The following is a 26,524-nucleotide window of genomic DNA, read 5'->3' as shown; positions in this document are numbered from 1 at the left end:
GCCTGACACAGACCCCTGCCCACGCGACCTCTTAGTAGCGCCTCGGGGTCACGATCCTTTCTACCTGGATGCCAGGCCCCAGGGACACGTGGGGGCAGGACCGAGTGTGTGAGGAAGGAGAGGATCGCACACGCATGGGGCTGGAAGAGCTATGCTCCCTCGAGGGCCACCCTGGGGTTCAGGCGTGGCCCCGGCCGAGTCTGGCCCCTTGTCGCCCAGCTGAATGGGGCCCCATGTCATCCCGCAGGCTCATTGCCCTGGGCAAGCTGCACGTCAGCCACCCATCAGGTCAGCAGGTGAATACTCAACCCAGGGGGTCTAAGGACCCGCACTGCATCCCCACAGGGGACAGTCCCGGGGATCCTTGGCACTCCCGCTCTCTCTGGGGGTGGGGACAGCCTGGCTTGGCTAACTCTGGCCCTGAGGACAGGCAGGGAGGCCCAAGTCGGGCCCAGGAATGGCCCAGGGCAGGTGCCAGTGGTATTGTCACACAGGGCAGGCAGGTAGAGGCCAGACAGTAGGTCAGAGCCCGGCCAAGGGGGTGCATTCAAAGCAGGCTTGGCCATCACTGGGCACGGGGGCTCCTGAGGAGCAGAACCGCAGCTGAGGCGCCTCTTGCCAGCCTGTCAGGGCACCAGCTCAGGGCATCTAGAGAATGTCAGGACTTCTTGCTGAGGACAGGGGACCTCGTGCATAATCCGCCGTGGCCTGCTGACAACTGCCAGACACCTGGCCGCTGTGTGTGAATACAGACATTGCGGGACAGGACCTGGCACCCCGGAGATGCCTCCCCAAGGACCCACATGCTGGTACTCGGGCATCCTGAGTGCTCCGTGCCAGCAGTCCATGGTGGCCTGGATCAAACCCCGGGCCCCAGCAGTCAATTCTCTCCCAGGAGAGCATGCAGGGTCCCCGCATCCAGCCGGGGCTGTCCCACAGGGCCTGATCCTGGGACTTGTCCCAAGGCCACAAGCCTCAGGATGGTGGGTGCTCCTCCTTCCCCCTCTCGTGGGGTAACTGACCTTCTGCACTGCCTGCCTCCTGGGGACCCAAAGGCCCTCCTGCCCGGCTCTTACAGAATCCTCATGTGAGCCAGGGGGCCTGTGGGGTGTGGGGGAGCATCCCGGTCACCACTGCCATCACCCACTACACTTTCCTCTGCTCAAAGTACCCTTTTCGGGACCCTAGGGTCCCGGCGGCTCTGGGGATGGCTGATAGGTACACACCCCGTCTCTGCCTTAGCCTCATAGAACCAACCTCGCAGTGGCCTTCACGAGGACACCAGCTTCACAGAACGATGGCTATAACCCAGGAGTTCTCTGACAATACCCACTTGGCACAGTCGCCAGGGTCACCAGGCTAGGAGTGTCATTTACCAGCCCCTAGGACATGGACCGCCAGAGAACCCTGGTCAGCACCCCCGGGAGCACAAGTAGGCAGAGAGGGACGGCCAGAGCAAGATGAGTGCCTGTGAGCAGCAGCACTGGGGAGAGAGCAGTTGGCAGTGGGGAGACAGGACCAAGCCCCAAGGTCTGCAGGCTGAGGCCACGGTCAGGAGAGACAGGGCAGGGTGGGCAGCAGAGGCTGTGGGGGCTGCCGACTGGGCCCCAGAAGCAGGACGTCCCAGATCCTGCCCCGGCCACTGGGCAGCGGGCTGCCGGACTCCCGAAGGAACCTGGTGCGGGGCATGAGGGGTTTGATGGCCGTGACTCGGGGATCCAAGGGTCAGGTGGCAGGAAGGACTGCCCACCAGGGCCTCTCTGTGGGGCACAGAGGCTCGTCTACAGAATGTCCCTACGCATCCACCGGCTGTGGGGCGGGTGCTTCCAAGGCAGGATCACATCTGATGGTCACTACTTTGCACACTCACCTGGCTGTGGTGGTTCAGGGGCAGCAATCCCTCCTCAATCCTAGCACCTTGCTGCAATTACTGTGGCAGGAACCTCAGAAATCTCCATGGGCTGACAATGTGCTCTTTCCCCTGATGCACTGCCACTTGCCATTCTCTGCTACTGTCCCATTTCAGGAGAGACCGGCACACGGGACCACTGACAAATGAGGACCGTTAGTGGTTGGGAGAAGGTCCAGCCTTATTGTAACGTCCACCACCACACCCCCTGTCTTAAGAATTTGCTGTTCCTGTGACATATCCCAGGATGGGAGAGCAAGGGGAACCGAAGAGAAACTGAGCAGAATGAGCTGTCTGCACACGACCCTCCAAGACCACATAGGATTCAATGGCCGTGACGCCGGGGTAGGCTTCTTGCCCCTCTGGGGGCAACACAGAGCTCCCACAATTCCAGGAAAAGCTCGGGGCTGGCAAGCTGGCGCAGGTCTCAGGGCACCCTCCCCGCATTCCCGTGGGGATTCCCGCCGCTAGACACAGTCCCTGAAGGTGGCGTGACCCTGGTCCCCTCTTGTCCTCACTGCTCACACGCAGAGCCTTGCAGGGAGCAGAGCTCAGCCGAAGTGTGGCCATGAGGGAGCTGCCAGCAGGGCTCCCCTGGCGTTAGGACCCTTCTCTCCCGTTCCTGAAAAACCAAGTGAATGCAGGAGCGCACATCGACGTTGCTTTGGAAAAATGGCACACGGCAGGGGTAGAAATGAAAAGTGAACAAGGTTTATTTTCCTATTTCCATACTCCAGCACTTGCCTGCTGCACTCTTGGCCTTTCCAACAGATTCCAACGCCATTGCCCTGTGATTTCATCCAGAACCCAAACAAGGAGGGAAGGTCTCCCAAATTGTATGCAGGACATGACAAAACTCTAACACTTGAGCTTGGCAAGTATGATCTCAAAGGGGTGCGTGTCACTCACACACTGGGCTGGGGAACCCTTCTGTCCCAAGGAACAAACATGGGGAGCTTCCTCAAAGAAACCAAGCTCTGGATGCCAGGGTCATTGCAGAGCCCAGGCCCCCAGGGAGGCTCTTGGCCCTGCTTTCCCCCTACTTGCCCTGGCCCTTAACCCCTGAGAACGCCCAGGCTTTTCTCTTTACACACCCAACAGGACAACACCGGGAGGAAGCACCCTAAGGCCTCCCTTCATACCGGCCCCACAAAAGATTGGAAAGGGCCTGGCTGCCCTTGGAGCTGCAGCTCCCTCTTCCTTATCTCAGAATCTGTTCTCACAGGACCAGGGAGGACCCCAGGTTTTTGCTACCGACCTGGAGCATAAAGTCCATGACCTGAAGGTTGTTGGTTTCCTCGGAGGACCTGGGCCCCCACAGGAACTCAAAGCGGGCAGGGTCGCTGCCTGCCACCTGCCGGTGCTCCAGGTAGCCTTCCTGCACACAGACGGTGAGGTGGTCCCCAGGCTCCCCACAGACGATTTGCTCTTGGCCATCTTTCATCCCCGTGAACCCCAGAGCCTCCCACACCTCCTCGGAGACACATCAGTCCTGCAGGAGGATCAACCCCAGGACCAGCCCCAGGAGGCTGGTCTTGGGGATACCCCACTGATCGCTCAGCATCCCATCCCAGGTGAGGCCCAGGATGGGGTTGAGGACGTAGGAGTGCTCCCTGGGATCCACTTCAATCACGTCTAGGCCAAAGACCAGCCGCAAGCAGATGGACGCTTGGCTCAAGATGGCGGGGAAGTCGTCCTGGTATTCTGGGGTGAAGACCTCCAGCATCTCTGCCTTGCTGGTGGGCTGCTTGTTGCGATACTTGAGGAGCAGGAATACCACCAGGGCAGCCGTCTTCATGCGGAAACTGCCCTCCACCAAGGGCTCCTCATCTCCCGCCTCCCCTGGGCCGCTGGGGCCAGGAGGCTCGGGCTGGCCAAGGCCACCAGCTGCCCCACCATTGGGGGAGCGGTCGGCACTCTGAGAGCTCTGGGGAGCACTCAGGGCCGCGGGAGTAGCAGACCCCTCCTCTGGGGGGCCAAAGACCATGCCAGAGAAGGACAATGAAGGGCAAGACGACAAGGAGGAGGGGGAGGAGGAGGGGAAGGAGGAGGGGGAGGAGGAGGAGGATAGAGAGAGATGAGATAGGTGGTATGGGGGAGATGGGGTAGAGGGGGAAGGTGGAGCCTCCTCCTCCCCTTCCTCCTCCTCCTCAGCCCCAGACAGCTGGGCATCCCCAGGCCCTGGGCCTCCTCTAGGTCTTCTCCCTGCTTCCAAAGCTCGCTGCTATTCCTCAGGGGCATGGTGTCAGATTCGGGCTGAACCTGAAGACAGAGTTGGGAGAGCTTGTCAGGGGGCAGCCCGGCCAAGACACCCCGAGGTACCAGGTCTGACAGGGGGCCGTGCCCGGCTCCCCTGCAGAGGGCTCCCCTGTGTTGGGCTGGGAGAACCCCTGACATCAGGCTCAGAGAGAGCGTGCACTTCACCTGGCCAAGTGGCTCTGGCTCGCGCCTCCTCACCTCTGTGTCCTGAGGGACCCCCGCCTCAGACCAAGGCCTCCGCTGCCAGTTCTTGAAGTCCCTGCAGGAGGGAAGGAGGAGGGTCCTCAGGGTGCAGACTGCCAGCCCAGCCCTGGGGCCCAGTGTGGACAGGACGGCTGCCACATTCTCTGGGAGGTCTCCTGCAGTCAAGGTGGGGAGTCCCCTCCTTAGCCTCTCAAAAGACTGCCCCGGCCCTGTCCTTCTCTGGCCAAACTGTCCCTGCAAGATCACAGGTCCCCAACACTCCACAGGAGGAAGCCAGGGGCCCAGCCTTGGCCACACCTGCCAAAGTCTCCAGGATTCTTCCTGGATCATGCATAAGGGATGGGCCAGCTCTGGCTTCCATCTGGGCTGGGATGGGGCACCTCTGGGTCTTCACCTGGACCCCACGCAAGGCCTGGGAAGACTCTCCGGCTGGCCCTGAGGCTACCCTCCTTGCACCTTCCTTGCAAGGGCCCCTGCCACGACCCCCCACCAGCCAAAGTCCAGAGAAATCAGTTGGGCCACCTGTCCCGCCTCTCCCCATGGCCCACACAAACGGCTGGGGCGGCCTGGTCCCTAGGGATCCTGCTGTGGGAGGCATCCCCTCATATGTCACGTCGACTGTCGCCAGTGCCTGGTCCAGGGCTAGGGCAGGGCACCCGCCTCCTCTGCTGACCTGAGTCCAGACCCTCAGGCCCAGGCCCTCCGCTCCCTGAAACATTATCCTGCCAGGGCCTGCTCTTCCTCCGGGCCCCCAACCTCCCATAGAGGAGACGTGCCCCTCACACCAAGACCGTACCAACCCCAGGTCAGTCCACCTTCCTGCCCCCACCCGCCCCAGGGACAAGTGAGCATTCCACTGAGGGCCAGATCTCTCCCATCCTCCGTGGGCTGCCCAGAGGGCAGGGCCCCACTCCACTGCACTGGCTTCTTGGCTCATGGGCCAGGTGGGGCCAGCCAGGACGTCCCCAAGGTCCTCACCCTGACTCCCCGCTGGCCATACACCCTCCACACACACCCTCACCAAGCAACCCCGAGGTCCTGCTACTTTGAAGCACAAGCCCTCAGGCCCTAACACTCAGAGGTGGACATCAGGACCGTAGCATGGGCTCATCTTGCACAGGGGCCTCCTTCTTCCCTGGACTGCACGTGCTGGGGCCCAGGGTCCGTCAGTCCTCCCTCTGGTCCTCACCTTCAATCCCCTCAGGCCCCGGGTCGGCTCTGGGCAGTCTGCAGCCCTGCTCCTTCCTCCAATTCCCCAGGCTCTAGGAGACTTGGCTGGCAAGCCAGGGCACGCCCCAGGAGGTCCTCGGGCCCTGGGGGCTCCCAGGACCCACTCTAGGCTGCGTTCCTAGGGCTGCAGTTCCCCTGTAGTCCTGGCCTTGGCCACCAGCCACACGTGGGCCATTGCCTCCCACTCCACCTGACCCCACCGCAGCCCACACCCTGGAGGCAGTGCTCCAGCCCAACCGCCACAGGTGTGGGAGGCCCTGTCACATAAGCAAGCGACCACGCAGCTCGGGACTCGTCCAACCCCCGGCAGCCTCCCGAGGCTGAAGCAGGGGCAGGGCCGTGGTGCTCCGGGCTCCCTGGGAACCCACTCCCTCGGGGGTCTCAGTCCCTCGGGGATCCTTGCCTCCAGCCCTAGCTGACCCTGGGCCCCTCGGGCAGACTACCGGAGGGAGGCCAGGGCGCTCACACCCAGGCCCTCCCCTCCTCCCAGACCCCACCGGGGACAGGGAGTGACCATCTTTCCATCAGGACCATGACCCAGCCTGGGGGCTTCCCAGGGCTCACAGAGGGGGCTGAGCTGGGGGGCGGGGGACAGGCTCCCTGGGCCCTTCTTCCCCACCCCTGCTGGCGGGGCTCCCTGGGCGCCTAGGCCTCTGCTTGGCTCCACTCGGCCTGCCTCCCGGGACTGACTGTGGACTGGGGTGCGGGGTCCCTCCGTCCTTCATGGACATCCTCGCCAGGAACCCAGCAGGACCTGGGCCCACCGTCTGCCCCCTCAGGGAGGCCCTGCTCTGAACACCAGCCCCCTGGTCTCTCAGAGTCCCGATGCAGAAGTGGGGCCTCACCACGTGTTCCCATCCCCCCCCCCCACGACCTTCCCGGGCCGACTCTGGGCTGGGGTGCGGGGTCCCCCGGGCCTCTTCTGCATCCTCACCGGGATTCCCAGCACCACCCAGGGCCCTCCCCTCTGCCCACGTGTCCTAGGCCCTGCTCCTGACGCCAGGGGCCCCCAGTGCCTCAGGAGGCCCGGATGTGGAAGTCTGAGCACCCATACTCCCACGTGAGAGCAGGTACCCATCCCCACGGGGGCCTCACAGCCCTGGCGACCCTCTACTGGGGTCCTCTTTGTCCCTGTCAATGGTCCATCCCTCGCCTCCCCTTAGCCCCGGGACCCTCCCCTCAGCCCTCAGCGTCTGCTCCCGCCACACCAGGACTCAGGCTCTCGGGTACCCAGATGTGCCAGGCCTGCCGCACCCGCCGCCACCATCCGGCCCCATCCCGCTCCCCCGCGGCCTTCCCGGGCTCACCGTGGGCCCTGACCTCCGCCGGGTCCCCTCTGTCCCCCTCAGGGTCCATCCCTCGCCTCCCCTTAGCCCCGGGACCCTCCCTCCCCTCCCCCCTCAGCGTCTGCTCCCACCACACCAGGCCTCAGGCTCTCGGGTACCTGGCTGTGCCAGGCTTGCAGCACCCCCGGCCACCATCTGGCCCCATCCCACTCCTCCGCGGCTTCCCGGGGGCCCCTCTAGCGTGGGCCCTGACCTCCGCCGGGTCCCCTCTGTCCTGTGCACCTGTGTCCCTGCCCTCCCACCCCGCCCCCACAGGCAACCCCTGTGCCCCTGTCCCCCTGAGGCCCCGGCAAACCTCCCTTCCGACGGGGATGCTGAGCTCCGTGGGGTCCTGTCCCCACCCCCACAACCCAAGTGCGCATTTCCCGGGTGGCCGCGTGTGTCCGGCCTCCCCAGGGCCGCCCCCCAGTCCCAAGGAGGGGGCCCAGTGCCTCCATCTCTCCGGGAGGAGTGGAGGCATGAAGGTGGGGTGGGGGACCCCCGCAGTTCTCCCTCAGCTCCTCACCCCTGCTCCGGGAGGGCCCGGGCCCGTCCTGCCTCCGGGCACCCCTCAGCTCCACGCCGCGGCCCCGCCTTCCCCCGCGTGGGTTCTCGGGATTCCCGACAGGCCCCCTCCAGCCGCCCTCCGGGCCGCTCCGGGGCTACCTGCTCGCCTGGCTGCCGCCAGCCCGGGCCTGCCCGCCTTCGCTCGGCGGGGACCCCAATCCGACCCCCCACGCGAGGCCCTCCGCTCTCTCAGACCTCCGAGGCGGACGTCGGCCCACCTCACATCCGGACCCCGTGCCGGGGGTCCCCAGCGCTCCCAGCAGGTGGGTCCGGCGGAGATGGGCTCCAGGCTGGGGGGTCGGGGGGGGGGGGGGGAGCAGGTGGGCGGGGCCCTCCTTCAGGCTGGGAGGTCAGGGACTCTGGCCGGCCTGGGCCCGCCCTCCCGCCACGCCAGGCAATCTGCGCGTGTCCCCCCCCTCCCCCCCACAAGCCTCAGGTCCCCGCTTCCCGACCTGGAGGCAGAGTGGAGGCCGGCCTCCGTCCCCCGCCCGCTGCTCGCTCCTCAGCTGCACACGAGGAGTCGCGCTGCCCACAGAGCCCCCCCCGGGCCCCGGGGCCTTGGACCCTGCAGAGCCTGCCCCCGGGAGCCGCCGCCCCCATCACCCTTTCGCCCCTTGGGGCTGTCGCAGGCCTCAGGACACCCCTCCCCACCTCCCTGCCGGACGGCGGCCTCTACACAGTCCCCGAAGGCGGCGTGGCCCCGGGCCCCTCGTGTCCTCACTGCTCACACACAGGGCCTTGCAGGGAGCAGAGCTCAGCCGCTGTGTGGCCGTGAGGGAGCCGCCAGCAGGGCTCCCCTGGCCTCCGGCGGGCCCTTTCTCGCCCTTTCCGCGGCCCCCGCCCATGCCGGAGCACACCGGTCCGGGTTCCTTGGGCCCTTGCAGAATGAACGGGCCAGGAGGCACAGGAAGCCAGAACAAAAGACTTTTCCTTTTTATTGGCTGCACGACCCGACCCCGTCCTTTGACCCCTCCGTCCTTGCTGCTTCCCAACCCATTTCTGTCCCAATGCCCTGCCTGGGATGAGGATCCGGGTGGGACCCACACAGGGACGAAGGTGGACTTTGGCCAGCTGGTTTTCAGGACAGGATGAAACTCTTAACTGTTGAACTGGGGGATGTACAGAAGTTCGGGATGGGGGGGGCGGCTGCGGCGGTCCGGGCGGGGGGAATGTCAGTGACACACGTAGCCTCCCAAGCTGATGAATCCCCCGAATCCGAGCAGCGATGTGCAAGAGCCTCCTCATGTTAACCAAGCTCTCGATCTCCGGGTCGCGGCAGAGAACAGGCCCCCAGAGTGGCTTTTCACCCTGCTTTCTGCCCCCAAGCCGCCCTGGCCCTGCACTCCTAGAAAGCCCAGTGGTCTGTCTTCTCCAACACAAACACACAAACAAACACACAAACACACACAGGGAGACCCAGAGGCGCCCACGGGGAAGAAGCAGCCGAAGGGATGCCTCCCTTCGTGCCCATCCCGCGGGAGAAGCTGCCGACCCCACCAAAGGCTGGAAAGGGCCTGGCCGCCTCTGGGGCTCAGGCCCACTCTTCCTCATCAAACGGGGCCAGGGAGGAAACCGGCCACCGGCTATTAACCCATAGCACATACTCCATGACCCGTAGCTTGCTGGTTTCCTCGTGGGCCCTGGGCCCCCACAGGAACTCGTAGCGGGCAGGGTTGCTGCCCGCCACCTGCCGGTACTCCACGTAGCCTTCCTGCACCCAGACGTGGGTGAGGAGCTCCCTGGGCTCCCCATAGATGACGTGCTGCCTGCCGGCAAACACCCCCATGACCCCCAGGGCTTCCCACACCTCCTGCTCGGGGGCACGGTCGCCCTCCAGGAGGATCACCCCCAGGAGCAGCACCAGGAGGCCGGTCGTGGGCAGGCCCTGCTCACCGCTCAGCATCCCATCGTAGCTGAGGCCCAGGACGGTGACCAGGACGTAGGAGTGTGCGATGGGGTCCACTTCCTTCACTTCCACGCCAAAGACCAGCTGCATGCACTCACAGGCTTGACCCCAGATCTCGGGCCAGGCATCCTGCATATCTGGGCTGAGGACCTCCAGCACCTCTGCCTGGCTGGTGGGCTGCTTGTTGAGATACTTGCGGAGCAGGAACCCCACCAGGTCAGCCCCACTCATGAGCATTGTGTCTCCTCCTTGGGCAGAGGGCTGCGCATATTCGGGCACCTCCCAGGGGTTCCAGATCTCCTCCTCTGGGCCACTGGGGCCAGCAAACTCCACCTGGCTCCAGCCACTGGGTGCCCTGCCACTGGGGGAGGGCCCGGCACTCTGAGGGCTCTGGGGAGGACTCCAGGCAGTCTCAGACCCCTCCTCTGGGGGCACAAAGAACAGGCCAGAGCTGGACAAGGAAGGGGAGGAGCAAGAGGAGGAGGAGGAGGAGGGGGAGGAGGAGGAAGAGGAACACAGGTAGGGGGGAGATGAAACTTCGTCTTCATCCTCAGCCTCTGGCAGCTGGGCATTGACCAGGCCCTGGGCTTCTCCCGGGTCTTCTTCCAGCTTCCAGAGCTGACTCGTGTGCCTCAGGGGCATGGTGTGGGCGTGGAGCTAAAGCTGAAGACAGCGGTGGGATGGCTGGTCGGGGTGCAGTTGGGCCAAGAGAGGCCCCGTGCCAGGGCAGAGAGCGGGCCGCATCAGGATTGGCTACACAAGGAGTCCCCTGTGTGTTGGGCTGGGCGAGTTGAGCCCCTGGCACCAGGCTCGGAGACAACGTGGACCTCACCAGGCCCAGCGACACAGACCTGCTATGCCTCCTTCACTCTGTGACCTGAGGGCCTCCTGCCGGCGACCAAGGCCTCTGCTGTGCTGCCAGTTCTTGGAGCCCCTGCAGGAGGGAAGCAGGGGGCACCTCAGGGTGCAGACTGCCAGCCCAGCCCTGGGCCCCCAGTGCACACAGGAAGGTTGGCTCGCACTCTGGGAGGCCCCCAGCAGTCCAAGTCCCCTCCTTGGCCTGCCAGTGCCCTTGGCAGGGCCTGGGACCCAGGCCTCTGTCTGCGGTCCTGAGGCCAAAGTGTCCCCACAAGACCAGGCTGCCCCGACCCTCCCCATGAGGAAGCCAGGGGACCGGCTCTGGGCAGGCCTGCCAAAGGTCTCTGGGGGTTCATCCTGTGCCGTCAAATAAGGGATCACGGATCATGGATCACGCACCAGGGGAGGAATGGCCCAACTCAAGCTTCCCTCTGGGCCAGGATGGGGCGCCTCTCGCTCTTCACCTGGACCCCACGCAAGGCGTGGGAAGACTCTCCGGCTGGCCCTGAGGCCACCCTCCTTGCACCTTCCTTGCAAGGGCCCCTACCCCGACCCCGCAACCAGCCAAAGTCCAGAGAAATCAGTCGGCCCACCCGTCCCGCCTCTCCCCATGGCCCACACGAGCGGCCGGGGCGGCCTGGTCCCCAGGGATCCTGCTGAGGAAGGCATCCCCTCATTTCTCACCTCGACCCCCGCCAGGGCCTGGACCAGGGCAGGGCAGGGCAGGGCAGGGCAGGGCAGGGCAGGGCACCTGCCTCCTCTGCTGACCTGAGTGCAGACCCTCAGACCCAGGCCCTCCCCTCCCTGAGCCCAGAGATCTGGAGAGGAGGAGGGTCTCCGCGGGATAGGCCACACCCCGGGTTCTCTTCCCAGGGCTGCCAGGGAGGGGCACCCAGATTTCGGGGCCATCCCCTCCTGGGCCTGAGGGCTGCCTTGGGGGCCCCTCACCCCTTCAATGTAGGGTGGGCGGGGGTCCACCGTCTGCCCCCTCAGGGAGGCCGTGCTCCTGACGCCAAGGGCCCCCAGTCTCTCGGGAGACCCGGATGTGGAAGTCTGGCCGCCCGGCGGCCCGCCCGAAGGCAGGTCCCCAGCCTGCCCAGGGGGCCTCCCAGGCCTCCCATCCCTGGCGACCTCCTGCCAGGTCCCCTCTGTCCTGGGCTCCAGGGCCCCCGCCCCCACAGGCACTCCCTGTGCCCCTCCCCCCCTCAGGCCCTGGCCAACCTCCCTCCGGATGGGCTCCTGAGCTCCCTGGGCTCGGGTCCCCACCCCCACCCCCCGAGGCGCATTTCCCCGGTGGCCGCGTGTGTCCGGCCTCCCCAGGGCGGCCCCCCAGCCCCGAGGCGGGGGCCCAGTGCCTCTCTCTCTCTCGGGGAGGGCGGGCCGTGGGTTGAGGCATGATGGTGGGGTGGGGGACCCCGGGGGACCCCCGCAGTTCTCCCTCAGGTCCTCACCCCGCTCCGGGGAGGGCCGGGGCCCGTCCTGCCTCCGGGGACCCGAGGCCACTGCCCCAGGCCCCGGCATCCAGGCCTCAGCTCGACGCCGCGGCCCCGCCTTCCCCCGGTCATGGTCCTCTCTCGGGGTTCCCGGCAGGCCCCCTCCCCGCTCCCCCCTCCCCCCTCCCCCCCCCCCCCCCCCCCCGCCGCCCTCCGGGGCCCCTCCCCCGCCCTCCGAGCCCCCTCCCGGGGCTACCTGCTCCCCTGGCTGCCGCCGGCCCGGGCCTGGCCTCCTTCCAGGGGACCCCAGTGCGACCCCCCGCACCGGAGGCCTTCTGCTCTCTCTCAATTCTGACGCAGAGGTCGGCCCACGTCACATCACGTCCTGACCCCGTTGCCAGGGGTCCCCACAGCTAACAGCACGTTGGGTTGAGATGAGTTCCAGGCTAGGGTGGGAGGAGGGAAGCGCGCCGGCTGGCAAGGCGGGGGCCCCCTGTCCTCCCCGGGCTCCTGCCCTGGACTCGGGCGGGCTGCGGCCTCGGGTCTCTGCAGACCTCAGTCGGTGCCCCTTACACCGAGCCTCTCAGGCCCCGACGTGTCGTCCCTGAGCGCCCGAGGGATGGTTGCTGCGGCTCGGGCCCCACCGGCTCTGCAGGTCCCGGGGTGGCCCAGGGCTGCCGGCAGGGGCACAGCAGGGTTCGGCGGCCCCCAGCGTCCTGGCACAGGTCGGCTCTCAGTCCTCACCCAGGAGGCCCTCATCAGGACACAGGCCTGCTGTGCAGCCGCAGCGCCCATAGCCCCGGGGCAGGGGCAGGGGCAGGGGCCGGGAGGAAGCGCCCCTTCCCACGGGGTCCCTTGGCCAGCAGCCAGACTTTAGGGACATCGTGTGAAAGGTTTACTTTCCTGGGGGCGGCCGAGCAGCTGCAAGGGTGTCTAGGGGTGTCCCGTATTGCGGGGCCCACTGCAGGGAGTTTTCCCCTGACATGCTGCGTCATCGGGAGAAACACACCGTCCCTCTCTACCTAGCGTGTGTCCTGTGCACGCGTATGTATAAGGTGTGCAGATTATAGGTGCTGGTATGCAAATGTACGTACATATCACCTAAATACGGACAGCGACACACGTATGTGCGTGTGTGTTCCCGTTATACATGCGTTTGTATATGTATTTATATAGGTGTAGACTATATATATACTTTATCAAAAATACCTTTTCTTACTGTGTGAATTGCTTTGATACTCCCTACTCTATTTCAGGTTGATTCTGTATATTCTACTTAAGTGATTTTTTTAAGGGGCATTCCTTGCCACTAAGATGATTTCAGGGGTTTATTTGCATAGACTCTAGAGTCCAATGCCTCAATCATCCTGTCTTTCCCCGTGTCCTCTTAGCACCCCAGGGCTAATGTCATGTGTACTCTGAGGCCTTGCCTCAGATTTATGCTGGGAAGCAGAAGCAGAAGTTGGAAATTGCTCCGCCTATCAATCCTGTCATCTGCATTGATGCAGGCTGCATTCCCTCCCCACATCCCTGATGTTCCCTGCATCCCCAACCCAGACTCAATATCCAGCTCAGCAGTCTTCAGGGTCCCCCAAGGCTTTCTCCTCATTTATTGTTCGGACGTTGTTTATTCTGTGTGTGTTTTTCAAGACTTTCATTTCTTTCTTTTTTTTTTCTTTTTTTTTTTTTTAAGGTTTTATTTCTTTACTCATGAGACACACAGAGAGAGACAGAGAGGCAGCAACACAGGCAGAAGGAGAAGCAGGCTCCACGCAGGGAGCCCGATGCGGGACTCGATCCAGGCTCTCCAGGACCAAGTATCTGCCCAAGACTTCCTTTTTTTTTTAAGTGAGGTTTTAGTTGCACAGAAATGAAAACGGAAATTCCTTCCTCATCGTATTCTGATAGAAGCTTTTTCCATTAGCTAGTGCTGAATTTCTTTCAAAGGAGTCTTCTAGGGATCCCTGGGTGGTGCAGCGGTATGGCGCCTGCCTTTGGCCCAGGGCGTGATCCTGGAGACCCGGGATCGAATCCCACGTCGGGCTCCCGGTGCATGGAGCCTGCTTCTCCCTCTGCCTGTGTCTCTGCCTCTCTCTCTCTCTGTGACTATCATAAATAAATAAATAAAAATTAAAACAAAAACAAAAAAAACAAAGGAGTCTTCTATACCCAGTCGTGATCAGATGTTTTTAGTTCCATTATTTTGTCAATGTAGATAAATACAGTTGAAAGATTTTTCTTTTTTTTTTTTTAAGGATTTTATTTATTTACTCATAGACACAGAGAGAGAGGCAGAGACACAGGCAGAGGGAGAGGGAGAAGCAGGCTCCATGCTGGGAGCCCAACGTGGGACCCGATCCCAGGTCTCCAGGATCACACTCCAGACTGCAGGCAGCGCCAAACCGCTGCGCCACCAGGGCTGCCCAAATACAGTTGAAAGATTTTTCTGACGTTAAGGCAGATTTCTGTTCACTGGGCACCGCCTCTCGTCCGTTTCGTTCACTACGATTTTGAATATGCATATACTTATTCAGGATATTTGCTGCTATATGAGTGCTTTTGGCTTAAGCGTTCTTTCAAGGTGGATTTCTCCTCTAGCATTTACATCCAGGAGCACTAGCGTGGGACATTTAATTGAAAACAATGCCCATATTTTTCTTTAGTTTGAAGGAGTTTTGCTAAGATGATGACTTCTCCCCAACCATTTGGCCGAATGAGACCACAGGGCGGTGGGGTGGGGGTGGGGGGGGGGAGGTGGGAGTCCAAAGTGGCCGAGGAGTTGAGAGACCTAAGTTCCTCTGGTCCCCGGAATTCAGCGAGACAGCTACTAAATCATTCTGAACCTCTGAGAACTGAACCGGAGATCTACAAAAAGAATAGCTGCAACTCTACAAAGAGAAAAGCATCCAGTTTCTGCAAGACAGGAGGTGTGGAGAAGTGAAATGGAAGCGATACATGGGAAGATGGGCGGGGGGGGGGGGGGGGGGGGGGCAAAAGGGAGGCGATACATGGGAAGATACGGGGGAGCCAAAAGGGGGCGAGCTCCAGCAGCCTCCACCAGAGAGTGATGGAGCAGCAGAGAGCGCAGAATCCGGACCTTTAGAAGTCCGCTCCGGTGAGGGACGGCCCTGCCTGCCCGGTGCTCAGACAGTGAAGCGGGTGCAGAATCCTAGGTGGGACAGCGTGGTCTCAGGATCCCCCGGGGTCACAGGAACACTGACAGTGCCTGAGTGCAGCAGAGCTCCCAGACATCGGAGCAGGGAAGCCGGCTGCAGCGGGCTCTTGGCCAGTGGTGGCCGTAGCCCTGGAACCCAGCAGGGTCAGTGGGTCCCAGCACCCTCAGCGCGAAGGCTCTCCGAGCAGGAGCCCAGCAGGCGGCAGAACCGGCAAGCCCCCCCTTGCTCCCCCTGGGGAGGAGCAGCGCACATGCCCACACAGCAGGAATCCGCAGGGTTTGGAAGGCGAAGCAGGGTCCGTGCCTGAGATGGAAATGCTTGGTCACAGGCTGGGTGAGCACAGTGTGCGGTCCGGTACCAGGGAGACAGGAGTGATGGGTTGCCTTTCACTGGGGGTGCGCTAAGGAGCGGGACCCTGAGCTTTCGGCCCTGGGGCTGGGGATGAGGAGGCCACCACTTTCGCTCTCAGCCTCTAAAGAGGCCTGCAAGGCCTTCACGGAACAAAATCCACAGAGAGCAATCCGGACCAGATTACTTAGCCTGGCCCCCTGGCAAGGGCGGTGCACGCCCACTCGGGGCAAAGACCCCTGAGAATCAGCGCAACAGGTCCCTCCCCCAGAAAGTCAGCAAGAGCATGCGGCCCAGACCAACTTTACCGAACACTGAGAACCGCAAAACTCCAGCGCTAGGGGAATATAACATATACAATTCATAGCGTTTTCCCCCATGATTCTTTGGTCTTTCCATTTTATTTATTTATTTTTTTTTCGCTTTCCTTTTGCAACCAATTTCTTATTTTATCAAACTTTTAGGAAATATTTTTTAGTTTTCATTCTTACAGTTACATGCTATCCTTCCATTGTTTTTAATTTTATTTGTGTAAGTTTTTTTTTTTTTTTCTTTACACCCTTGCGGTGCAGTTTCTTCCACCAGACCAAAATACACGTAGTGTACGGTATATGATTCTGTTTTCTTCACCTGTCTCATCAAAATCGCTTTTTTTTTTCTCCTTCTTTGTTTCTTTCTTGTTAAGTTCTTTCTATGTTCTGTCTCCCTTTCTGATATTTCCCACTTATTTTTTGTATCCCCCAAATGAATGAGACAAAGACCCCTAACTCTGGGAAACGAACTAGGGGTGGTGGAAGGGGAGGTAGGCAGGGGGTGGGGGTGACTGGGTGACGGGCACTGAGGGGGGCACTTGATGGGATGAGCACTGGGTGTTATTCTATATGTTGACAAATTGAACACCAATAAAAAATAAATTTATAAAAAATAAAAAAATAAGGTCTTTCTAAATTTTCATCTTTACAGTTACATTCTATCCTGTCAATGTATTTAATATATATAATATATATGCAAGGTTTTTTTCTTTACAATTTTGAAGCCATCTTTTTTTTTTTTTTAATTTTGTTGTTTATTTATTCATGACAGACACAGAGAGAGGGAGGCAGAGACCCAGGCAGAGGGAGAAGACCGCTGAGCTGCCGGGGCTGCCCTTCTTCACAATTTTGAGATGTAGTTTCCTCTAACCGAAGGAAATACACTCAGAATATAGTGTATTGCTCTGTTTTCTTCACCTGTCTGTTGATATTTCTTCTTTTTTTCTCTTCTAATTTTCATTTTTACAATTGCATTCTATCCTTTCCTTGTATTCTATTCAATTTGTTTAGTACCTATAAAAGTTTTCCTTTTGTTACAATTTTGGGATTTAGTTTTCTAACAAACGGACCAAAATACACACAGGATCCAGTGTATTACTCTATTCTCTTCACCTGTCTGATTATATTCTCTCTTTTTAATTTTTCTTTTCAGTTCTGGGTCTCTTGTGATTTGTGTAGTGTATATTTCTCTGGGGACATTGTTGCCATTTCAGTATTTTGTTCTCTCATTCATCGATTCTTCTCTGCACAGATGGAAAAAACCTCATCTCATAAAAGAGAACCAAAGGCAGTACTGAATGCCAGGAACCTAATGAGTATGGACATAAGTAACATGGTAGAACTAAAGTTCAGAATAATGATTATAAAGATACTATCGGGGCTTGAATAAAGCATCAAAGACACTAGACAAAGCCTTTCTGGAGAAATAAAAGAACTAAAATCTAATCAAGTTGAAATTTCAAAAAGGCTATCAATGAGAAGCATTAAAAAATGGAGGCGCAAAAAAAAAAAAATGGAGGCTCTGACTGCTCGGATAATTGAGGCAGAAGATAGAATTAGTGACATAGGGCAGCCCGGGTGGCCTAGCGGTTTAGCGCCTGCCTTCAGCCCAGGGCGTGATCCTGGAAAACCCGGGATCGAGTCCCATGTGGGGCTCCCTGCATGGAGCCTGCTTCTCCGTCTGCCTGTGTCTCTGCCTCTCTCTCTCTGTATGTGCGTCTAATGAATAAATAAATAAAATCGTTTTTAAAAGCCCCAATCAAAAGTTATAGGGTATCAGGTTGGATAAAAAAGTAAGGACCATTGATACGCTGCCTGCAAGAGACTCATTTTAGGCCCAAAGACACCTCCAGATTTAAAGTGAGGAGGTGGAGAAAGATTTATCATGCTAACGGACATAAAATGAAAGCTGGGCTGGCAATCTTTATATCAGACAGACTAGATTTTTTAAAAGATATTATTTATTTATTTATTTATTTATTTATTAAGGAGAGACAGAGAGAGAGGCAGAGACACAGGCAGAGGGAGAAGCAGGCTCCCTGCAGGGAGCCTGATGTGGGGCTTGATCCCGGGACAATGGGATCAAGACCTGAGCCAAAGGCAGATGCTCAACCACTGAGCCACCCAGGTGCCCCCAGACAGACTAGATTTTAAAGCAAAGACTGTAGGGGCCCCTGAGTTGCTCAGTGGTTAAGCGTCTGCCTTCGGCCCAGGTCATGATCCTGGGGTCCTGGGATTGAGTCCAGTATCAGGATCTCTGTGGGGAGCCTGCTTCTCCCTCTGCCTGTTTCTCAGCCTCTGTCTCTCTCTCTGTATGTCATAAATAAGTGAATAAAATCTTTAAAAAAAAAACACACACACTGGAAGAGCCAGAAGTGGCATGCCTTCTGTTAGAAAGCACTAAGAAGCACACAGTACCACCGAGGAGTAATGTTCTCCCGAGAAAGTTGAACTTGCTTCTGGCCTCCAACTGGGGTGAACGTATAGTGACAGGAAATACAGCTCTCTTCAGGAGAAGAAGGCACAGGGTCTGCTCTGTGGCGAGAGCTCTGGGCATCTGCAGGAACGTGTTTGCTTTGTTTTGCATCCAGTCTGCTCAAGAAAGGCACCATTTCCCTGCCTACCACAGTGATGCCACAACACTGCCCAGCAGCCTTGCCTATTCCAAGCCAATGGTGCCTGCCTTTCCCTTTATCCTGGGAGAATGGCCCCTGGATGCTTAGATCTGCATTTGCTCCCTATCCCTTAGGTCAAGTCAGAAAGCTAGGATAAAATCCTGGATCTGACAAGCCAGTTCACTGTACCCGTGCCACTGATCTTGGTGCAAGGCTGCTCTAGGCTCGGAGGATCAGGCCCTCCAGACTAGCCTCTCTAGACCTCTGCCTCCTGCTCTCTGTTGCAGAGCCCTGAGCTACTGCATGCTGTTGTCCTTCCCTGGGCATTTGCTTTTGCCACGCTGCTAGTGGTCCTCTTGGGACATCCTCAGGTCTCGCCCTCAATGTCACCTTTTCCATGAGTCCTTCTATGAATACCCAATCCTAAATTGCAACCCCTCCTCCCACCCCATCCCCAACACTCTGTATTCAGCTCTGTGGATTCGATTTGTTTCCATAGCATTGAAAACTACTCAGCCCACTTCACCTTTCACTTCATTTCATGATTCACTTCAGTGTACACCGCTACACATGCTAGGCTATGAGCACTACAGAGGCAACGAATCTGTTCAATGTTGTATTCTTAGAGCTTTGAGCAGCACCTGGCACATGGTACATGTTTACTACTCATGTTGAGAATGAATAAAGAACTGCCAGCTCCAAGGTCTTGGTCCTTGGAGCCTCTCGTCCCTAAACCCCCTTGGCATCTCTAACCCCCACAACTATCCAAACAGGCAAAGTTTTAATGCTCCCGTCCATGCTCTACTTATTGGCTCATGGACAAGGTAAGCCACTGAGTTTACCGGGGACTCTGGAGACCCCTAGCCCCAGTCCCTGGTTTGTGCTCCTGGTATTCTGGCAGAAGTCAGCGTAGTAGGATTCCAAACAACTATGGCTGACTGCACACTCTCTCCTGCCAGCAGGCAGCTATGGCCTTCACCCTTATGCTCTGCTCTTCCTTCTTGTTGGCTTCGATCTATAAGTTGCTACAGTCAAGGACTCACGTGTCCTGGGGTTTGGGTTGGGCCACAGAAGGTTTTACAGATAGCCAGTTCACACAGCGCATGCCCATTGATTCCAGAGGGCACACCCATGTTCACATATGACCATAAGAAGACTTCCCTAGCGAAGGTAGAAAGGAGGGTAACTAAGATGGTTTGCAAGGTTACTTTCAAACCCAAAACACTCCAACCACTAGGATTTCTCCCCATTTCCAGAATGCAGGTGCGCTCCTTGCCTTTGCACATACTGTTCCTGCATCTTGAGGTATCGGAGATACTTTACTTGCAATGAGAAGGGCTCTTGCTGTCGGTGCTGTCCTTCCTGATAATGCCAAAGGCCAGCCTTCTCGTGAGAAGGCATCAGACACACTCAGAGGGACATTCTACTACAACTGGACCAGTACTCCTCAGAAATGTCAAGGCCATAGATATAAGCAGAACACTGGCCTTCCAGAGATGTCCGCATCCTAATGCTCACAGCTGGAATATGTTAAGTTACACATCAAAGTGGAATTAACGCAGAAGATGGAATTGAAATTACCAATTGCCTGACCTGAAGATAGGGAGATTGTTCAAGATAATCCAGGTAGACCCAATGTAAATACAATGCTCCAAATGTGGAAGGAGACGGTCATGTGAGAGACTCAACTGCCCATTGCTGGCGTTGAAGATGGAGGAAGGGTCTCTGAGCCAAAGATGGTGGTCACCCTCTGGGTGCTGGAAAAGTCATGAAAACACATTTCTCCGTGGAGACTTCCCAAAGCATCACAGCCCTGCTGATGGCTTGATTTTAGCCCAGTGAGACTCTTCTGGGGCTTCTGACTTCCAACATTTGTGTTGTTCCATTAATGAATTTGTGCTGTACCACTAACTTTGTGGTGATCTGTTACAACAGCAATAGGAGGGCAGCCCCGGTGGCACAGCGGTTTAGTGCCATCTGGTGCCCGGGGTGTGATCCTGGAGACCTGGGATTGAATCCCAAGTCGGGCTCCTTGCATGGAGCCTGCTTCTCCCTCTGCCTCTCTCTCTCTCTCTCTCTCTCTCTCTCTCTCTCAATCAATCAAACAATCAATCAATCTTTAAAAAGAAAAACAACAACAACAGCTGTGGGAAAGTAATAAAGTTTCAAAAAAAACAGGAAATACGAAGGAGCTATCTCACATTGGAGGACATGAAGCAGACATAATGACTGCATGTAATGTGCCATCCAGGGTTGCAAAGAAAAAGAGTACATTTCTACCCCTTTGACCCCAGGGCTCTTGGCCCCTTGGCCACTTTATGGTCCCTCCGACTGTACCACCACTCTGGACAATTGCAGGTGCCCAATTGGGACATACACAGGAGTCTGCGGCTGAGCTGGAGAGACAAGACCACCCATGAGGACAGTGCATGCCTCCCCCCACATTCCTCTTTGCAGGATCAAGCATCCTATCCCCCACAGTGAGAGAAACTGAGGGACAAGGTTGAGGGGCTGGGTCCTGACAGTTGGAGAATGGCCAGCACGAAGCTGGGGGTGTAGGAAACTGCATGAAGCTGTTTCTACAGAAGCCTCGGGAGCCAAGGGATTCGTTACCACACTGTGAGCTCACAGAGCACAGTCCACTGTCTTCTCTTACTAGGGGACATAATTCAGGCACACATGTTTTCCTAGGTGCAAGACTCCGGATTCTGCACCTTAAGGTGCAAGGCTGGGGTGGAGGTGTTCAAAAGAGGAGCTGCCCCACAGGAAGCTGCCTGTCCCCGGTGGTTCTTGTCAGAGAACTCCTGAGTCATAGCCACCGCTCTGTGCAGCTGGGACCCTCGTGAAGGCCACTGCGAGGTTGGCTTTCTGAGGCTGAGCCAGAGTGGGAGTGTGGACCTGTCAGCCATCCCAACAGCCGCCTGGGAACCTAGGGTCCCGAAACGGGCCCTTTGAGCAGAGGAAAGTGTAGTGTGTGACGGCGGTGGTCACCGGGATGCTCTGCCACACCCCGCAGGCCCTCGGGCTCACATGAGGATTTTGGAAGCAGCCGGGCAGGAGGGCCTTCGGGTCCCCAGGTGGCAAGTGTGCAGAAGGTTGGCCACCCCACAAGAGGTGGGAGGAGGAGCACCTGCCATTCTGAGGCTGCTGGCCTTAGCACAAGTCCCAGGAGCAGGCCCTGTAGGGCAGTCGTGGCTGGATGCGGGGACACCTCTGCTAATGTTGCTTGCTGTGGGGAACTGGTGGGTCTCGACTCAGAGTTGAGAAGGACTGTTGGGCTGTAGCAGCTAGGACACCCTCGGGCCTCTACCCCCTTTGTTGGAGCCATTCTGGGGTGCATCTCTTTAGCCACAGCCTCCTGTGTGACACATGCCACCCAGGCCCTGAGCTGTTGTAAGCAGGGCAATGCAAGTCAGACAGGAGCTCACCGGCCTTGAGGACTCACTCTCGGTCCTTGTCTTCCAGATCTGAGAAGCCTCTGCTTTTTCCCAGGCTGAGCAAAAGGCCTGCTCTACACTCTGGTCTCCTTTGCGAGGAGTTGAGGTGCTGCCTGGCTCTTGCCAGACCTGCCCTGTGGCAGATACCCCTGCAGGTGTCCTAAGGCCCTTCGAGGGCAAATAAGTGCAGGTCTCCATCTGGCATCATTGATAGCCTCCTGCTAAAATCCGGAGAAGACAGCTGGGAGGCTGGGCTAGGGCAGGGGTTGCAGGGCTCGATAAAGGAATGGATTCCAGAAATGTCTATACGATTGAAGAATGCAGACTAGAGTATAATGCTGGCTTGGAAGTTAGAGGGGAAAGAAGTGAAGAAGATTCAGGAAGGTTGTGTTCCACACTGCCTCGTTTTGTGTGCTTGTGTTTTATTTTCCTATGAATCTTTCTTTCTTTTTCTGAAACTTATCCATTACCTTTTGTTCAGTTGCTCTTAGCTCTTTGCCCTTTTTATTTTAAAAACTTCAATAAATTATTAATTTTAAACTATTTTGTTTTCGACTTGTAAAAAATTTGCAAAGATAGTACAGAGTTTTTATATACCCCTCACTCAGTTTCCCATTATGACGGAAAATCAGAAGAGGTTGCTTCTTTCAATGTGGTACATTTGTTACAATTAATGGGGTAATTTTGACACTTCATTTATTAGTAACTGAAGCCAAACTTTACTCAGACTTCGGCAGTGTTTACCCAGAATCTGTGTTCTGTCCAGGATCCCCGTCAACATACCGCCTTACGTTATTTGTAGTGTTTCCTTGGCTGTGGCAGTTTCTTGTTTCTGAAGAGCTTGACTCTTTTCGGGAGGAGTGATTAGATAGTTTGTACATTGTCTCTCACTCGCAATGTTTCTGATGTTTTACTCATGATTAGTCTGGATTCTGTGTTTTGGGAAAGAAGGCCACAGTGGTGAAGTGCTACTGTCATCACATCCTACCAACACTACATTCCAGTAGCTTCATTTATCACTGATGAGGTTTACCTTGATCACCTGACTGAGTTAATACCTCTTAGGTGTCTCCACTGTAAACTTACTGGTGTCATCCCCCTTTCCATACTGTCCTCTTTGGAAGAAAGTCACCATATGTGGCCCACACTTCAACACAAGGGAGTTATGCTGTACTATCTTCAAGTGAATGTATATGTGTAAACCAGAATTGTTCTCCATTGGAGATCTGCCTATTTCCCCATATTTATGTATTTAATAAGTCAACTTCTTTTATCAGTACAGACACATGGGCACTTCTATTACACTTTGTGTTAAAATCCAACAGCATCCTATATATTTGTGTTGTTTAACTTGTTCCAGGTTTGGCCACTGGGCGCTCTTCCTGTTAGCTCCCTCTGTGTATACCTTCGTCACGCCCCTGGAAATGTTTTCATTGGTTTGTTTTTATGTATTTGGTTTTTTTTTAAGCTTTTCTTTATTTTCAGGCACTACAAGGTGCTTCCGGCTCATCTTGCATATTTCCCTGTCCCATTTCTAGAATCAGCTATTTTTCAATGGAGCCCATGTTCCATTTACCATAGAATAGTATGAGAAACCTAGGTCTGTGCACTAAGTACCCGCATTGCATCTGGGGTCATTGCTCCTAGGGCTTCTTGGCTGACAGAGGAAGAAATTACATGAGTGTTCACGACCCTGTGTGTATTCACATATGTATACAAATTTTAGATGTAACCATCTATATGTGTATTAAGCTACATAAAAGTATTTAATGATGTTTTTGGCTCTAATCCTCCACCACATAGATCACTATAGCTCCCTCCTCTACAGTGAAAAACCTTGAGATTTGGAAGTTGTTTATATGTCAGTGTCCTTTTTTCTCTGCTGGGTAGCCCCAAGGCTTGGTTACCTCTGATGGAGCTGCTGAAATAGAATTTGTGGATGTGCAATGAAACAGTTCTCCTCCAGAACTCCATGGAACCTCATCAAAGTTATGCCTGCCCTCTAGCCTCTGGACTCTGATAAGGCTACCTGGCCCCTGTCTATGGAGCTCTTGAAAGGTCAAGAGTACCCGTTATTTGAGTGTCTGAACTGATGAACAATTTGACTTTTGATGCTTTTGGGGGTTGAGATCACCTGTAACTAAGTTTGGTCTTCCTTATCTGTCTGGAAAGTATTTCTTTCTTACCAGAGCATGAGCTACAGGGTAAGCTAGACCCCAAGATGAGTATTTGTTTCCTTACCTTTATTTAGCTTTATGACTCAGGGCATGTTATATGAGCTTTTGATGCCTCAGTGCTTTTTCTCTATTCTGTATTTGAATAGTCACTTGGAAGCTCCTCAAGGCTGGCAATTAGAGTCTACCCAGAGGGAGGGCAGGATAGCTGGATGAAAAACAGACCCCCCTCAGATTCGACAGCTGACAACCCTGCTATATGTTACTCATCCTTAAAACCAACTTATATGATATACATTCTCCAGTGAGTGTTGGAAAGCCTAATTAGAAATTGAGAAATGTGCCCAAGTTCTCAGATTAAAGGTTATACATCATGGGAAATCATGAGTTGATACTTTGATTATGATCAATCAAGTAATAATAATTCTCTCAAGCTGTTCCTTAAATAAATACCATAAAATTGCCTATTTGAAACTCTGCTATGGTGGAAAGTGTGACTGTTTTCCATAACAATACTAGATTAATGTTGAAGATATTGCTGTAATCACAAAAACTCTCAAAATGTCTGGAAATGAAGACAGTATACTAGGTCACCTTCTGTGATATGGTGTAGTGTGGTATGGCCTAACACAAACTAAAAGAACACCTGCAAAGATTGGCATCTCAATTCTGATTCAATACATTGAAGGAAATTTCCATCAAATCAGTATGTGGCAGCTAAGAAAAGCTGGTTCGTTGAGAAGACCAAAAAATTTTGACAAACATTTAGTAAGAGAGAAAAAAGACTCAACTACTAATATAAAAAATGAAAGTCAGGGTAGTATTACAGTTCTTTTTTTATTTTTTTTTATTTTTTAAAGAAGATATTATTTATTTATTTATGAGAGAAGCAGAGACATACACAAAAGGGGAAGCAGGCTCCCTGCTGGGAGGCTGATGTGGGACAGGAAACCAGGCCTCTGGGTCATGCCCTGAGCCAAAGGCAGATGCTCAACCCCTGAGCCACCCAGGCGCCCCAGTATTATAGGTCTTAAAGAAACAAACAGGATTGTAAGAGAGTACTCTCAACAATTATACTCCAAGAAATTATATAACCTAATTGAACTGGGTATATTTTTAAAAACATAAACAACCGGGATCCCTGGGTGGTGCAGCGGTTTGGCGCCTGCCTTTGGCCCAGGGCGCGATCCTGGAGACCCGGGATCGAATCCCACATCAGGCTCCCGGTGCATGGAGCCTGCTTCTCCCTCTGCCTGTGTCTCTGCCTCTCTCTCTCTCTCTCTCTCTGTGACTATCATAAATAAATAAAAATTAAAAAAAAAAACATAAACAACCAAAGTAACTCAAGAGGAAAAGAAAATTCAAACAGATCTAACAGGTAAGGAGAATGAATCCGTGATCAAAAATGTCAAAGAAATAACATCCCAAGACCAGGTGACTTCACTCAGGTATTCTACCAATACTTGATAGAAGAAAGAAATCCTTAATTTCTTCCCAAAATATGGAAGAGGAGGGAATACTTCCTATCTCTTTCTGTGTGGTCAGCAGTACCTAGGTAGTAAAGCCTGACAAAGACATAAAAAAAAAAGAAACCTGACACACTTTCATGATTAAAAAAAAAAAATTCAACAAACTAGAAATAAAGGAAAACTTTAACATGTTATAAGGTATTCAGGAAAAATCCACATCTAACATACTGAATGGTCAAAGACTGAAATTTTCCCATTAAGCCATGAAATAAGAAAGAAGCCAAGGGCCGCCTAGGTGGCTCTGTCGGTTAAGCAGCTGGCTTTTGTTTTCTACTCAGGTCATTTTCTCAGGATTTTGAGATCAGGCCCCGCATTGGGCTCCATGCTCAGGGGTCTCTGCCTGAGATTCTCTCTCTCTCCCTCTTCCTCTCCCTCTCCCCCTCCCTCTTTCTCTAAAATAAATTATAAATAATATTCTTTTAAAAACCGAGAATGCCTGCTTTTGCTACCTTTATTTTTATTATACTGGAAGTGCTAGCCAGAGTTATTAGGCAAAAAAATACTTTTTAATAAATAATAAATAAATAATCCTAATAATAAAGACAAAGTGGGGAAAAAAGTAAAAAAAAAAGTAAAAGGAGAATCAAATGCTTAAAAATAAGTTTATCTAAGGAAATACAAGACTTGTACACTAAAAACTACAAAATATTGCTCAAAGTAATTAAAGAAGATTTCAGGATATAGAAAGATATCTTGTGTTCATGGAGCTGAAGACTTACTTTTGTTAAGATAGAAGTTGTACTAAAGCAGTTTACAGATTCAATACAATCCCAGTAAGAAATCCTAACAATCCTGTTTGAAGAAATGGAAAAGCTGATTCCAAAGTACATATGAAGAGACGCCTGTGTGGCTCAGGGGTTGAGCATCGGCCTTTGGCTCAGGTGGTGATCTCAAGGTCCTGGGATCGAGTCCCAAAAGAGAGTCTGCTTCTCCCTCTGCCTATGTCTCTACCTCTCTCTTTCTCTGTCTCTCATGAATAAATAAATAAAATCTAATGAATAAATAAAGAAATAAAGAAAGTGTATATGGAGTGCAGATGCCCCTTGGATAATTCTGTTGGTATTCTTTGCGTAAATACCTCGTAGTAAAGAACCGAGATGTCCATCAATAGATGAATGGATATATTGGAAATTTACTGTCTGGCACATGGTAGGAATGAAAAATGGTGCAGCTGTTGAAAGAGATGTTTGCCAGTGGTAAAAGTCTATCACTTTGTCAAAAAATTAAACTTTTTTAAATTAAT

General features: G+C 55.1%; 2 protein-coding genes and 1 long non-coding RNA gene across 3 annotated transcripts; 1 reads left to right on the top strand and 2 right to left on the bottom strand.

The window, feature by feature from the left end:
* Positions 1-2,600: 2,600 nt before the first annotated feature.
* Positions 2,601-11,728, bottom strand: LOC144308596 (melanoma-associated antigen 8-like). Its single transcript, XM_077889344.1, has 3 exons — positions 11,710-11,728; positions 4,334-4,427; positions 2,601-4,171 (listed from the first exon to the last, which is right to left on the bottom strand). Exon 3 carries the CDS (start codon positions 3,894-3,896, stop codon positions 3,396-3,398), a length of 501 nt encoding a protein of 166 aa, XP_077745470.1. The 5' UTR covers positions 3,897-4,171; positions 4,334-4,427; positions 11,710-11,728; the 3' UTR covers positions 2,601-3,395.
* On the bottom strand, positions 8,405-12,096 carry LOC144308595 (melanoma-associated antigen 8-like). The gene is made up of 2 exons (XM_077889343.1): positions 11,948-12,096; positions 8,405-10,334 (listed from the first exon to the last, which is right to left on the bottom strand). The coding sequence occupies exon 2, from the start codon at positions 10,040-10,042 to the stop codon at positions 9,026-9,028; it is 1,017 nt and encodes a 338-aa protein (XP_077745469.1). The 5' UTR covers positions 10,043-10,334; positions 11,948-12,096; the 3' UTR covers positions 8,405-9,025.
* LOC144308599 (uncharacterized) lies at positions 12,008-14,405 on the top strand. Its single transcript, XR_013375018.1, has 3 exons — positions 12,008-12,416; positions 13,385-13,508; positions 13,969-14,405. It is a non-coding gene; the product is annotated as an uncharacterized LOC144308599 (long non-coding RNA).
* The last annotated feature ends 12,119 nt before the right edge of the window (positions 14,406-26,524 follow it).

Source organism: Canis aureus, chromosome X (genome assembly GCF_053574225.1).
Source record: "Canis aureus isolate CA01 chromosome X, VMU_Caureus_v.1.0, whole genome shotgun sequence".
Taxonomy (NCBI): domain Eukaryota; kingdom Metazoa; phylum Chordata; class Mammalia; order Carnivora; family Canidae; genus Canis; species Canis aureus.
This window is presented reverse-complemented; position numbering and strand designations above follow the sequence as displayed.